Below are 14,739 nucleotides of genomic sequence, written 5' to 3' on the forward strand. Positions count from 1 at the left end.
CCTAGCGATTTCAAGTGATTTCAAGTGATTTCAAGAGATTCCAAGTGATTCTTTTCGAAAATGCCCTTTTTCACGGTGTTACCCTGTCTCATTTACCACTGGCAATCCTTTTTTCCAGCCAATTCTGGAAAAGCTGTCGCCGAATCGGCCCCTGTGGCGATTACTAATGCAGCGAGTGGCTCGCAAGATCAATCTGAAGACCCGATTGATCTACCTGCTGAGAACCACGCATTGGACTGCGTCGTCGAACCAGTGCCAAAGTCGGAAGATGATTGCGGAATTGAAAAGAAGTGCAACGAAAGAGCGCTGAAGGTTCAGCTTGCTGACCTGGTGGAAGAGAAGGATGTGGCTCTTTCGGCTAACAAACAGCTGTTAGAAATCATCGACAGGATGAAATTGGAAGCCACGGAAGCCAGCGCTGCGCGTGAAGAACTCACCAGGCAAAACATCGAGTTGCAAGACGAGTTACAGAAGAAGGATTGTGATCTACAGCGGGCTGAGCAAGAAATGAAAGACATCGTCTTTTCTAAGCATCAAGGCCTAAACAAGGTTGGTCTAATGCAGAAGGAAATCCGGAACCTCAAGATTCGTCGAATGAGTTATGAAGAACGCATGTCTCGCCTGGACAAAGAATTGGCTGATAAGGAGAATCAACGAAAGGTAGAGCAAGCTCACCAACAAGCTAAGATGGAGCATACGATGGCGCTACATGCCAAGCAGCTGAACGACATTGAGTCGGAGAACAAGGTTCTCGTACAAAGGATGGTAAAGGAACACCAGCTCAACGTGGACGAACAACGTGTCCATTACGAATCCGCAATGGCACAGTTGCGCAACCAACTTGAGGAGGAACATCAAGCGCGTCTACATTCGGCATTACAGGAGGCGAAAGCCCAATACGCGGCTAAGTATTCCGAGGCTTCTTACAAGTTTCAAATGCAAGTGCGAGGCTTTCGCAACAACGCCGATTCAGCGCGCATGAAGGCTGAAAAACTAGCCACGAATCTGGAAGAGTGTAAGAAGAAATTTTCAGAGATGGAGACAGCAAACCGTCTTCTGAAAGAGGCGCTGCACAAACAAAAAGCGACCTCAGATGCTAATTTCGATGAACTTCTCGCCAACCACGAAACCATTGGCCGAATGCGCGTCTTTCACGCAAAATTGCTCGAAAACCGTGATAGGCATATCGAGCAATTGCAACGAAGAATCGAAGAATTGGAGAAACGCGCTGACAAGGACGTAGAAGTAGTCGGACCTGATTACTACAAACTCTTGGGAGTCGAGCGTAACGCTGGAACGAGCGAAATTAAGTCGGCGTATTACGCAAAATCGCGAATCCATCATCCCGACAAGCATCGAGACTCGCCCGACCAGAAGAAGCATGAAACCATTTTCAAAACTATTAAATATGGCTACGAAGTCATATCTAATAGCCATTCGCGGCGCAAATATGATAAATGGCTCGACATGACATCGGTTCGACTGGCCCATCAAGAGAAGTATTGTTAACGGATTTCCAACTCGCCGATAACAAGCAGATGTGTAGGTACACCTTACACACAAGAACACCTCACAACCTTTCTTAAACCCTTTGGCTTGACTTTTAAGTTACGAGTAGTAACGTAAAGCGCCGTGCCTGTGACTGCCCAGTCACGTCCATGTGAGTCTTGGGAACGATGTTTTGCCATCTTCCCTCGACTCTGGGATGTTCTGACATCGGGTAATTACATGCACCCGTGTAGTTCTGTCTGCACGGGAATTTACGTTACTGCATTGAAATTCCACTCTTGCCTCTTCGTCGAAGATGGAAACCAAAATTCAGGTGTGCAAGATTGCCATCATACCATCCTTAACTACGACCGGCTATAAAAGAACCTGATCGAGCGGCTTTATCTTACCCCGGTCACCTTCCATCGAGGTTTGCGATTTACCTGTGCAAGCTGCTGAGGTCGTTCCCGAAGCAGGTGTTGCTGTAATTGCTGCTACTGATGCAATTGTAGAAGTGGCGGCTGCAGACGCACCTGTTCGGCCCGTTCGAGTGGAATACCAAAGTCGCATGGCTATGAGGGCGAGGGCGCCGGCAGAGAAAGATGCTCTGCAAAAGGCCGGAGTACAATCCGACAAGGTCGAGTAGATCAAGGCATGTGAAACTACGGACGGCAAAGTGGACATTGAGCCGAGCCGTGCACTGCCGTTGGCCGCTGCACAACCACCTTCGCAGCGGACGCCAATTTCCGATTCCCTTGTACCATCCAACAAAAAGGATGTTCCGGATCCTGAATACATCTTCCATCAAGGCTTATAACTTACCTACACCGATTGTTAAGCCCACTGGCGAACATTCATCCGTTCCCATCCGACACGAGTGTGTCGTTGAAGTTTCCAACTCAGTAGGCGATCAATCGGCCGCTTGCCCAACAACCCGCTCAATGAGCGTTTTTTTTTCTTTTCGTTTTTTTTCCCTTAAAAAAAAACTGAAAATCAAACTTCTTGTACATTCTATTCCGGCTTTAATTGTATCTTCTTCAGAGTAATTAGTTTAATTGCCCCTTTTTTTAAAAAGCAAAGACAACGAATCAAAATTCTTGTACATTTGTATTTCGGCTTGATTTATGTATGCTTTAAACTTTGATGACGCTTTCTTTCAATCACAATCCAAAGGAACTGGCCGACGAACCCGTAAAGGAGTTGTCTTCACTGCAGTGCGTGGCAACTACCAATACTGTAACGCTTCTGTTCCATTTGTCTTCTTCACGGCACAAGTTTGCGTGCGATTGGCGGGATGGTGAGCAATATTGCCATCTCCCCACCTGCATGCACCCGCCGGAAGGAGACCACTACGAGAATTGATTGTCTCGTTGTGATGGCAGGGCGTTGCAGGTAGTTTTCACCTCCACGGCAGTGATCAGCTACCTTTACGGGGGAATTTTATCCTTAAACGATTCGGACCGGTTCTGGAAGTGCGTGTGCGAGAAGAGCTAATCAAAGTTTCGTTTGTCTTTGCTAAACAAATATTTTTCTGCTACTTAAAATTCCCCATACATTTTCTTCTTTTCGATCAATAAAATTCTTACTTAAACATATAATCATTGTGTTTTGGCTTTTATTACTTCAAATCCGTTCCTTTTTATCCAACTCCAACGTGGCGTTGTTTGAAACGTTATTCACGTGAATGAACTCATTCCAAGCGGTATACATAATAGGGCTGTTTTTCGTAGAAAGCACAGATATTTGAAAAAATAGCATCGTTGTATTTGACTTGGGTATTGGGTCGGCAGCACATGTAAGTTTTCTTATGGGGATAACGAATAGTGGTCTTTATCTATGATGAAACAGTCACTTTTCGCAAAATATTAAGATGTAATATTATGCACTCCTCCTTGAGTCAACGATTTATCTGAATTTGCATGTAGAATTCTAGAATCCTGATAGATGTCTCTCACATGATGTCAACACCAAAATAGGTTAACTAATTAACTGTTTCATGAGCGTCGTCTGCCGTGTGCAACCGGTTAGAAAGAGAAAGATACGAAAATTTTCCACCCCACTGATAACCAGCTAATAACGATTTCATCCATTTTTCAGCCATTGTGAGACATCAGATATCGTTCTTTTACAAACTTATCAAAAGAATAATTAAAGAAGTATTCATCAACGACCAAAATCGTATAACCATGGCCTCCTACAAGATTTTAACTTCGAAATCATTGATTCCAATGGCGAGTCGTATATTGAAGTCCAACTGTGCCCGAACGGCTCAGTTTGCTTCCTCGGCTGCAATGTATAATAAGGTTGGTTGTTGTGTATACCATGATAATAACTTTAAACATGTCCATTGCTTTGATTAGGAAATTAAAGAATATAAGGCACCACAAACAAGTGCCACAACTGAAGTTAAAAAGCTTCAGCGCCCTCCCTTTGGGAAAAATTTGTTTCTTGGGAAGTTTGACACTGAAGTATTAGCTTTTCCGGAAGTTCTTGATAAAGAAAGGCTTCAGACACTTGAAGAACTGGTGGCTCCAGTAGAAAAATTTTTTGAGTCAATTGATTCAAAAAAAATTGATGCAGAAGGGAAAATTCCCAAGGAAACTTATGATGGACTGAAAGCTTTGGGTTTGTTTGGGCAACAGATACCTACAGATTATGGTGGGCTGGGATTCAATGCTACCGAATTTGCACGACTTGCTGAAATTACAGCCTTAGATGCATCTGTTGCAGTATCACTTGCAGCCCACCAGTCAATTGGCCTTAAGGCAAGTTATTGTACATAGTCAAAGTAATTTTATAATGATTGAAAATAATAATTTTTTTCAGGGTCTTTTAATAGCTGGAAGTGAAGATCAAAAAGCTAAATACTTACCCCGTTTGGCCACAGGTGAGTGGACTGCAGCGTTTTGCCTCACCGAACCCAGTAGCGGTTCAGATGCGGCGTCTGTGCAGGTAGGGCTTAAAATTTTATAAGGTTTCTTATTGTATTATTAAACAGTAGTTGATTTTATTCAAATATCACAGACCAAAGCGACCCTATCAGATGATGGTGATTATTGGATCATGAATGGCAACAAAATATGGATATCAAACGGTGGTATCGCAGATTTCTTTACGGTGTTTGCGAAAACGCAAGTAATGCTTTCTCTTTTATTGTGTATTTAGCCCTTCTAAGGCATATCAAAATAATTTGAACTTTAACCACAAAGGTGAGGAATAAAATGGGTGAGATGGAAGATCGAGTCACTGCATTTTTAGTGGAACGTAATTTTGGTGGAGTGACCCATGGGAAACCGGAGGATAAGCTTGGCATTCGGGGTTCGAACACTTGTCAGGTAAATGCTTGTTGTATGCAGCAATTACTTAAACCCAAATATTATTTTTGTTTTAATTAATAGGTATATTTTGAAAATGTGCCGATTCCGAAAGAGAATGTTTTGGGAGAGGTTGGAAGTGGTTTCAAAATTGCATTGAATATTTTGAATTCTGGAAGATTCAGTATGGGAAGTTCAGGAGCAGGTTGTCTTTATTTAATTTTGCTATATTATCCAATTGCTACAACTCCCAAAACACATCTTTACGATTTCTTACCTAGCTTTTGAATAATCTTCTTTTTCTTTTTTAAAGGCATGTTAAAAAAACTTCTCGGATGGACAGCAGAGCATGCAGTAACACGTAAACAGTTTGGCAAAGCGTTGATGGAATTTGAATTAATTCAAGAAAAATTTGCAAAAATGGCTTGTACCGTCTACGCCATGGAGTCGATGGCTTATCTCACCTCAGGTACCATTGGAAAAGAATTTCAAAGTGTCGCGTAACATGAATTGTTGACTCTTACCATATAGCTATGCTAGATACTTATGAGGAACCTGATTGCGCGATGGAGGCAGCAATGGTGAAGGTAATATTGAACGCTATCTACATGCTCGACATTTTTTTCCCTGTATCGCGTTTGCTCATTTTGTATTACTGTAATTGTTTTCTAGGTTTTTAGCTCGGAGGGCGTTTGGAATTGTACAAGTGAATGCTTACAAATTCTTGGAGGACTAGGCTATATGAAAGATTACCCATATGAACGTTATCTAAGAGACGCTCGCATTTTACTCATCTTTGAAGGAACCAACGAAATTCTCCGTATGCTCATATCACTATTGGGTAAACTACTGTACAATGCATGTGTAAAAGGAATACCTTATGCTTTAATTTTTGCTTTATAGGACTGCAGCATGCAGGAAAACATCTTGCAGATATGGTTCGGAAATTACGTAACCCGACTGCCAATCCCCGGTTCGTCGTCAAAAGTACCTGGGAAAGATTACGACGGAACCCTAAAAATCCCAGACTCTCTCTTCAATTAAATAATTTCCTTCATCCAAGTCTCAGGGTAAATGTTGTGCAAATTGAAATCATTGTCACAATCTACTTGAACTATTATTTAGGCTGCGTCGGAATTGTTGGAGAAACGTGTCCTGCAATTTCAGATGGCTGTAGAAACTTTATTAGCTCGTCATGGAAAGGAAGTGAGCAATAAACAAATGGATCTTCGACGTGTAGCTGACGTCGCGATCGATTTGTTTGCTATGACTGCAGTTGTTAGTAGGTCCTCTCGGTCCTACTGCATTGGATTACGAAACGCAGAACATGAAGTATATAAGTTGTTTTCATCTTTGAATTCATACAAAACTGATTTTTCTTCCTATTGTAGGTGCAATTGGCACATTCTTTCTGTATCGAAGCCGATTTACGTTGCGAGCGACATTTAGTAGAATTATTTGGGGGTGAGCTGACCACCCAAGATTTGGCAATTAAGAAAATTGCCCAAACTATTTTCCAAAACAAAGGGTATTGCGCAGAACATCCTCTTAAACAAATTTAAATGTTCATGTAGCCAAGAGTTTAAATGGAGCTGTTAATTATGTAATACATATTGCAAGTTGTGTTGAGCAAATTTGATGTTTCACCATGATATAATTATTTGCATTCCCTTTATCAGACTTAACATTTGAATCTTGAAAAAAAAAAGTGCCACAGGCTTCAATGCAAACTAGTTATTGAGCCCTAACAGTTAAGTTTTGAATATCAAATACAGACTACAAAGAAGTCTTTTAAGTCCTTTCATACCTTGGCAAAAAAAAATATTAAATGAAATTAAAAAGGAGATTCAAGGCTATCAAATTCTTTCTTGTATTTATAGCCGAGTGGATATCCAGATTTCCAGATACAATCCAAGACAATTTTTCCCATTTTAACCGAAGTAGGTCTTGGGTTTGCGGTAGGACAGTTCGGGCATATCGACGGTATTGGCCCTGTGTGGAAGGGGGAATTTAATAGTAGAATCGTGGAACTGCTTAACGTGTGGGCGGCGACATTTGTCAGCAGCTACTTCTTCCACTCGAATGATCTGTCAACAAAAATGTATTAAGATAACATATGTAATGTGATCAATTAAAACTCTTAATCACATTGATGGATTCGATCTAAAAATGCCATTGGATTAAGCCTATTTACCTGAATGGCATGAGCGCGAGCGCGATGACGGGCACCCATATCGCGATAGCACTGGGTGACAGCAGCAGAGACAGTCAAGTCTCTGTACTCACGGTACATGTTGTGAGTTCCAGAGCGAGAATCATATCTCAGCCAAATGCCAAAGTTCTTGACTTTCAATGGGCTCTTGTCATGAACCTGTTGGAAATTAAAATTGGCATTGTAAGAATGAAGCTATTAGACAGTAGCAGTATTTACCATCTGGCAGCTGACAATTTCACCAGTAGCCTTCTTGAATTTACGGAGCTGACGTAAGAAGTACCAGAAACGTGATTTAGCCACAATATGATCAGGGGCAAAAATCCTCATTCTGTAGAGGGGAGGATTTGGTTCCTTCTCAGATGGGAGCTTGCGCCCCACAACTTTGTATTCCTTCAACTGTATTGACACAAAACAAAAAAAATTATTATAACAAAAGGAACACATTCAGAAAACATTACTTATGGAATCACACATGTTGTTCCAAGTGAATACTACATGAAATTTTCATCGACAACGTTCGTTAAGTTAAAATTACTGTGCAATTTATCGCTAAACTAACAGCACAATTAAGAATTCGTTACTTAAATATGTGAAATTAAACCATGTGGAGAACCATGTATTGACAGCCGGCTACACTCAACACTTGCACGATTCGCAGTTTTGCTTAAAGGAAAGACCCTCATTATTCATCATGAACTTTAACTTCATAGAACTAAATTTCACTAACTTGAATAAAACCTTTATTTTTGCAATAATTTACTTACCAAACCGCTGGCCTTCATTTTTCAGCTAGTGATAAACCGGAAAGGACCTGCTCCTGAAGAGACACAAGGAAAGTAATTTTTCCTGTGAAATCGAAGCCTACTTAACGTTGCAGCCCTAAACACACATATGGTGGAAAAATAAATTAGACATTGTTGATTTTTATGTCATTTATATAATTTCAATGGTTTTTCATTTTCTGATAGTTAAATTATTGATGCTTATGTGATGAAGAAAGGTTCTAAAATAATGTTGGAAATATTTTTTAATAATCTTGATTGATGGAGAGTGTATAACCTTGTCGCTAATTCGAAAGTATATTTTTCGAATCCACTCAACAAAGTAAATGATTTAACATAAACAAATTGGTAAAGGTTAATTGTAACAAAATCTGCTTTTTTTTCATAATTGGGTTTTCGATAAGTTAATAGCTTGAAAAGCATTCTGAAACCGCCCATTCGACGGCCCCAAGATCCCAGTCAATTGCATGCTGGGACAAGTGGTTGCTGAACCAAACATTCCCTTGCAGCCGTGGCGGTTACATTTACACACTTTCAGTCAAGCAAACATTTTGGGTTGTGTAGAAACTGACATGACACTCTGATGAAACTAGCAACGTGGTTTACGAATCGCGACGTTCTTCATATTTCATTGGATATTTGGAAATAGTTCACAGTGTGGTTGGAATGTCCGTAAAGGTATATCGGAAAAAGATTGTAATCGGTTTAATTAGTCGTAACTACCGATTTTCTCTGGCCCACGTGCTGGCCGTATTGGGTGCATGTCTTTTAGCAGATTGAACACGTTCCGTAATACCTTAATATCCAAAACCAAAAAAACCAATAACAAGAAAACAAGATGGACCTTCAATTACTACAGTTTCTGACCAACCCCTTGGATGCCAATGCACAATCTAGGGTATGTAAATTGTAACTGTTTCATTATGCATTATTATCTCATTATAATGCTCGGCAGGCATTGGCTTACTTTGAGCAACTCAAGTCTTCTGACACTGGATGGCAACTAGCAACTAATACTCTCATCAATACAAGTGCTGGACCAACTTTGAATGATCATGTCAAGTTTTTTGCGTTACAAGTCATTGAAATTTTCATCAAGCAGTCCTATCAAAAGAGTTCACCATCTCAACAGCAGGCAATGAAACACTTTCTCAGCCAATGGATTCAGTTACAGGTCTATATTAATTGCCTTAAGTAGTATGTTGTTTATCTTATGTCAGCGATCTGATGAGTCAATTATTCACCTTGTCCAGAAATATTGCAATTTCATGATTTGTTATTGTTTTTCCCTGTCTCTCCTTGAAGGTTTCTCAACCCATGCAAGACAAGGCTTTCATCAGGAATAAAGCTGCACAAATATTTGCTTTGGTGTTTGTGTGTGACTATCCAAAAAGATGGCCCAGTTTTTTCACAGACTTGTTGCAAACCCTTTCCCTGGGTCCGCGCGCAATTGATCTGTATCTTCGAGTTCTACTTGCCATCGACTCTGAAGTTGTGGATCGTGAAATTCTTCATTCCAAAGAAGAAGCTGACCGTAATACCCTAATTAAAGATCACATGCGAGAAACGTGTGTAGAAGCCCTGGTCGACTCCTGGTACCATATCTTGGTAACAAAACTTGAAAGATTTTTCTCTTATCTTAGCTTATTTGTGTATTTTTTAAAAAGTCGGCATATGAAACGTCGAACACTGATCTAGTGTGTCAAACTTTGGAAATTGTCGGTGCCTATATTGCATGGATCAACATTGACCTAATAGCTAACGTGCGATTTGTCGATCTTCTTGTCCGATTTTTGCGCGAACAACCACTGCGAGAAGCTGCGGCCGACTGTCTTCATGATATTGTCGCAAAAGGAATGGATCCCGTAGCAAAGACAAAGCTGGTCGAATCACTGTTTTCAGTATTGGATTCTGCCGGTATTCTGAATGTTGACATGGTAATTATCGTTATCGCAGTTCAAACGTACCTATCTCAGTTGTTTTTGTTTCTTCCAGGAGGATGACGTCGATTACTTGTGCAAATTAGCTCGTCTTATTAATTGCATTGGTCTGCAATTGGCGCTCAGTTGGACAAAGTAATTGGCTTGTTTTTGTTAATAATTTTATTTTCCTGTATTTTGAATAATTTTATTTCTAATTTTAATAGGCTTAAAAAAGCCGGTGATAGTGATAGCGCATGTGCAGTGATGCAACTTCTTGAATCCAAGATCCCTCTCTGTTTCCGGTTTCTTGGCCATTCAGACGATGATGTCTCGGCTTCTGTGATGGATTTCGTGAAAGAATATATTCAGGTAACGAGCCAGATAACTTGCGCAATGTATTGCTATGTGCTTTATGTCTTGCATTTACGGCCAAAATCTAATCTCCTCTGTTGCTCAAGTTGTTAAAGCAAAAAGCGGCCATCAACGAAGCGGAACGCCAACAAGTGGAAAGTCTTCTTTTCATCATATTTGAAAAAACTAAATATGATGAAGGTTTTTATTTTGATCGTGATGGTGAAGAGGAAGCTATTTTCTTGGAATACAGGTAAGTTCAAAATTCTTGTATGCCTACATTGGAGTGTTTTTTTTTATTAAATTATTTTATACATTCTGGCGTTTTCTGCAGAAAGCAGCTTAGAACATTGTTCGATAATGTTGCAGTACTCGACCGTGATTTGGTTTTGAACCGCGTACGTGATTTAGTTAATATGACTTTACCCCGCTGGCAAACGTCGTCTTTCGCCGAGGTTGAGGCAGCGCTTACTTTCCTTTACCAACTGGGCGAAGCGCTTCCCGTTTCACACGGGAATCATTTTTCCGGTGACCCTGTAAGCTTTTTTGCATGGACTGCTATTTAGTAATGTTTTTTAAAAACCGAAATATTTGTTGAATTAGGCCAAGGCATCTGCACTCCAGCCGATGATGGTATCGCTTCTCTCTTGCGGAGTTAGCAACTACCCACATCCGGCTGTAACTCTGTGCTTCTTCGAACTAGTCGTCCGCTACGAAAAATTCTTCTTGGTTCAACCTCAATTTGTAGCCCCTACACTGGTGGCCTTCTTAGACCAAGGTGGCATGAGGCACGCCAACCCAAAAGTACGCAGTCGAGTGGCTTACCTCTTCTCACGCTTCGTTCGCGCGGTCAAGTAAGGATGATTATAGCATTCCTATTAAGAGTATCTGTTCAATGTTGATCTTATTATGTAGATCCCACATGACGGATTACACGGAGGACGTACTCCGTAGATTGCAGGATCTCTTGGTATTGATTCCTGCTGAAAGTGGACCTCAGACGGCATTGCTCACCCACGACGACCAACTCTTTATTTTCGAAACGGCTGGACTACTGATCACATCAGGAAATTTTGATGCCGAGGTAAACTTAGGAAAAAGAAACAGATAGAATATCGGTAAATGACCTACTGTCGGTTCATGCTTTCGCACAGACGAAAAGAAACTTGATGGACAGTCTTGTGTCACCAGTTCTTGAGAAGTTTGCTGTGTTGCTCGAAGAACTTATCAGACTAACCCCCCAATCCCCGAACGCCGTTGGCCCGGCTGATGCGGCCAACCAGAAGCGGAGGGCCATATTAGCCCAGTGTCTTTCTCATGCCATGTCGGCTGTTGCCTGGAGCTCGAAAGCCTTTACCAACACTCAAACTATCAAAGCATCTGGATGTCTTTCAGTTTATCTGAAAGCGTTGGAAGTCTTTCTTCGTGCCATTCAAGTAATGTTATTGATTTTAAATGCAGTTGAAAGCCTTTTTACTAATGCAAAAAAATTTTACTAGCTTCCTGAAGTTGTTTCAGAAATCCAAGCTGGCTTAAGACAATATCTTCATAGAATGACCGTATGTCTTGGTGAAGAATTGCTACCATTCGTTCCGTCGGCATCACAGGTTTTGCTCAAGTCTAGTAGCGTTCAATCGCTTTCCGAATACATCCCACTGATCAACCAGATCATTGCCAAGTTCAAGGTATTCGCCATTTTTGTGTGTGTGTGATGTGTACTAAGTCTGCTAATCTTTCCGATGTCTGCAGAAACAAGTAGTGCCCTTCTTGACGCAGGCGTTCGCTCCAATTATCTCAGCCATTTTTAATGCGCTCGCTGCTTCAGCTTCCACTGTCAATGACGAAGAAGCTCGTCTAGAACGCCAGTCACTGCAGAGATCTTATTTCTCATTTATTGCTGCCATCGTGGGCAGTGGCTTAATGGAAGTGTTGGCTTCGCAGGATCCTGCCACTCTTCAACAAGTTCTCGTTTCTCTCGTGCAGGGAGCTGTGGAATATCCAGATCCAGTGGTGGGTAACCGAGTTTGCAATTCCGTCATCACGTAATGATGTACGTTGTATATTTTTAGGCTCAGAAGACTTGCTTTTCCACTCTGCGTCGATTGGTGGAGATTTGGGGTGGCAAAGATGGTCCCCCTGAGTTTGTCGAATTTGTTTACAAACAAATCGTTCCCGCCTGCTTTCTAGCCCCACTTCGAGATACATTTGACCTCAATGACGCTCAGACTACTCTGGCGCTCACTGAAAGCGCCTTATGCCTCCGAGCAATTCTTGAAAAGAGGGTGAGATTAAATTCCAATCGCAAAGTCTTCGTTCTTTTCTCACCTGTCTGTTATTCATTTATTCATGTATTCTGATAGGGAGAGGAAGAACTTGTCACCTTTCTTCAGACGCAGTACTTGCCAACTTTGAAATTGTCACTGCAACAGTCGCAAGAATTTTGCATGGCCCTGAGATCTGATCAAAAGCTGTTCAAATCCTACTACAAGGTAAGATAGAAAACAACCGCAAACCAAATGCGTTGATTGATACTAACCCTATCCTTTCATGTTTAGATGTTCTTCCAGCAGGCTCGAGGATTATGACAATTGACTGCATCACAAAATCCCATGTTGGAATGGCTTCATCAATTTTGATTATCGTTTTAAGAATCCGTTTAGCTTTGGAGAAACTTGTACATTTTTTGTTTACATTCGACTAAATGGGTTATCTTTTTTTTTCACCAAGATATGACGAGTAGAAAAACATGTTGGTGTTTGGAAAAGAAGAAATTTTCAGCATAACGGTTTGACTGCGAACTTAGCGATGAAGATTGTGCCTTGTTTGTCAGTTGTTCCGCCACAGCGAAGGGTCATGTTTCCTCTTTCCCTTATTATTATAATTTTTTTTACTATTATTATTTTACCTTTGGTTTGCATGTTGTCATATCAAGACGCTTAAGACTATAGACATCGAGGAAAGAGGGGATAAGCTATTTGCACATAGCTTAGGTTGTGAGTAACAATCTGGAGAGTATATAGTATCGCTTATATATTTTAGTTTATCCCCTCATTCTACGAAATTTGTTCAGCAAGTCACCGTTGAATGCTTGAAAACTTTTCCCCCCCAATTTCAGTTTAGTTTCTCATTATGGGGTTCGGGCTTCATTTCTGTTATAAAATTTTCTTGTACATACAAATTATTGTTCGACTTAAGAAAAAAGCGCAAATTTATTGATCGGAAAAATATTCGAAACAAATGGCTATTGACCGTACCATACCATTATGTTATTCTGAAATGTCTTGATTTGTCTATCATATTCATCTGTACAGAGGTACGCATATTATTTTTTTTAAATATGTGGACTCTTCAAGCAGCGACTACGTCGGATGTTGGAGCAGATTCCACGGTCGAAGATGTCGGAGGTTGCGACGTCGTCACCGTCAAGTTGGATCGTACTCTCTCAAAACGTTTCCTTTTTTTTTTCGTAAAAAGATAAAAAAAAAAACATTACTAGATATTCTATATTTTCTCTATAAATTTCCAACCACTCTAAACTCATGGGGTTTGAAAGTTTCTCTTTCACTCACTTGGAAAAAAAGTGGTATACGTTCGGAGTGGATATAACGTCAGGGGACATGGTCGGCTTGATGGCTGTCACTCGCCTCCTCTTGTTGAGATCCATGACGCTCTGGCGCAATTTCAGTCGATCCTCCGGTTGAATTGTAAGACTCGGCCGTGGCTCGAAATCTGTTGAAATCCGATCCTCCGCCTACGTTTAATTTGACGTCAACCAGAATGGATGAGGGTAAGTCTTTGTGTAGACGTAAACCAGAAGCTTAAACTCAAAAGTGATATGAATTGCTAAGAGACTTTTAAAATACCTCCAGTGTAAACGGCATGCTGGTGGTGCTAGTGGTGGCAGTACGGACTTGTGACATGGATCGCAACGATGTCGATCGGCTGTTGTGCTGCCTTTGCCCGTTGGCCATTAATATGATCGCAGTGAAGGCAAGTAGCAAAACCAAGCATCTACAGCTGTTGGGCATTCTTGAATAATAGAGCAAATATGTGAGGTTGAGCTACGGAGTGTTTAAATGTCGTTCTATGATACACTATCGATTTTGGAATAGTACGTCGGTGATATATATCTGCTCCAACACGCGAGATGCTTGCACGTAATACGTGCATCAAAGCGACAGAAATTAGCAATTCAGATGGAATGGGACAGTGAGCACGCATCCATATGCAAGTATAGTCTCGTTTGAAACTGGCAAAAAAAGAAATTCGTCATTCAACCTGGACAGTCAGGCGCTATTCACGTTCACAAAGTTGGCCAAACTTATGGATGCTCTGCTAGACGGACTGTCACCCTCAATCGGACATTCCAAAGTGTCCGACTTCAATCGTACTAGAATTTTAAGAACAGATATTTTATTGAGAATTACCTGTGGCGATCTACAAATGTTTTCTTTAAAACTTCAGGTACAGAGGAAAAATCCTTGTTCAGTTGCTGCGCAGGTGTGTCTGCTGTTGAATCCGGCTCGAGACAAGGTGAACCCTCATTCAGGTGATGGCTTATATACACTCGGTTTTTTTTTTCCCTCAGCATCTATCTGACATCTTTTAATATATACACAGGAAGAGAGAGAAGCAATGGATTCTTCTTCAACTACCCGGAAACTGGG

General features: G+C 40.9%; 5 protein-coding genes across 7 annotated transcripts; 3 read left to right on the forward strand and 2 right to left on the reverse strand.

Annotated features, from left to right (window-relative positions):
- Positions 1-60: 60 nt before the first annotated feature.
- On the forward strand, positions 61-1,509 carry LOC130686637 (dnaJ homolog subfamily C member 3-like). The gene has a single exon (XM_057509774.1). It carries the CDS (start codon positions 61-63, stop codon positions 1,507-1,509), a length of 1,449 nt encoding a protein of 482 aa, XP_057365757.1.
- A 2,011-nt stretch (positions 1,510-3,520) lies between these two features.
- On the forward strand, positions 3,521-6,436 carry LOC130689026 (complex I assembly factor ACAD9, mitochondrial-like). The gene is made up of 12 exons (XM_057512045.2): positions 3,521-3,791; positions 3,849-4,253; positions 4,315-4,440; positions 4,513-4,623; positions 4,698-4,823; positions 4,887-5,007; positions 5,116-5,271; positions 5,334-5,389; positions 5,475-5,643; positions 5,706-5,872; positions 5,928-6,134; positions 6,194-6,436. The coding sequence occupies exons 1-12, from the start codon at positions 3,675-3,677 to the stop codon at positions 6,362-6,364; spliced, it is 1,932 nt and encodes a 643-aa protein (XP_057368028.1). The 5' UTR covers positions 3,521-3,674; the 3' UTR covers positions 6,365-6,436.
- Positions 6,437-6,648: 212 nt separating this feature from the next.
- On the reverse strand, positions 6,649-7,905 carry LOC130689278 (large ribosomal subunit protein eL20-like). Its single transcript, XM_057512290.2, has 4 exons — positions 7,782-7,905; positions 7,234-7,413; positions 6,997-7,173; positions 6,649-6,889 (listed from the first exon to the last, which is right to left on the reverse strand). Exons 1-4 carry the CDS (start codon positions 7,797-7,799, stop codon positions 6,734-6,736), a joined length of 531 nt encoding a protein of 176 aa, XP_057368273.1. The 5' UTR covers positions 7,800-7,905; the 3' UTR covers positions 6,649-6,733.
- A 404-nt stretch (positions 7,906-8,309) lies between these two features.
- On the forward strand, positions 8,310-13,094 carry LOC130688953 (exportin-T-like). Of its 2 annotated transcripts, none has more exons than XM_057511964.2 (17): positions 8,310-8,477; positions 8,572-8,697; positions 8,755-8,973; positions 9,105-9,407; positions 9,467-9,736; positions 9,795-9,874; positions 9,946-10,090; positions 10,180-10,325; positions 10,407-10,608; positions 10,676-10,926; positions 10,988-11,156; positions 11,227-11,508; positions 11,572-11,757; positions 11,822-12,082; positions 12,142-12,354; positions 12,433-12,561; positions 12,628-13,094. In XM_057511964.2, exons 2-17 carry the CDS (start codon positions 8,638-8,640, stop codon positions 12,655-12,657), a joined length of 2,946 nt encoding a protein of 981 aa, XP_057367947.1. In that variant the 5' UTR covers positions 8,310-8,477; positions 8,572-8,637; the 3' UTR covers positions 12,658-13,094. The 2 variants fall into 2 exon arrangements, with proteins under 2 accessions (XP_057367947.1, XP_059352363.1); XM_059496380.1 differs by having other exon boundaries at positions 8,575-8,697.
- A 168-nt stretch (positions 13,095-13,262) lies between these two features.
- LOC130689315 (uncharacterized) lies at positions 13,263-14,681 on the reverse strand. Of its 2 annotated transcripts, none has more exons than XM_059496381.1 (4): positions 14,500-14,681; positions 13,936-14,101; positions 13,642-13,817; positions 13,263-13,526 (listed from the first exon to the last, which is right to left on the reverse strand). In XM_059496381.1, exons 1-4 carry the CDS (start codon positions 14,661-14,663, stop codon positions 13,421-13,423), a joined length of 612 nt encoding a protein of 203 aa, XP_059352364.1. In that variant the 5' UTR covers positions 14,664-14,681; the 3' UTR covers positions 13,263-13,420. The 2 variants fall into 2 exon arrangements, with proteins under 2 accessions (XP_059352364.1, XP_057368303.2); XM_057512320.2 differs by having other exon boundaries at positions 13,642-13,823; positions 14,500-14,678.
- Positions 14,682-14,739: the final 58 nt, after the last annotated feature.

Source organism: Daphnia carinata, chromosome 7 (genome assembly GCF_022539665.2).
Source record: "Daphnia carinata strain CSIRO-1 chromosome 7, CSIRO_AGI_Dcar_HiC_V3, whole genome shotgun sequence".
In the NCBI taxonomy this organism is placed as follows: domain Eukaryota; kingdom Metazoa; phylum Arthropoda; class Branchiopoda; order Diplostraca; family Daphniidae; genus Daphnia; species Daphnia carinata.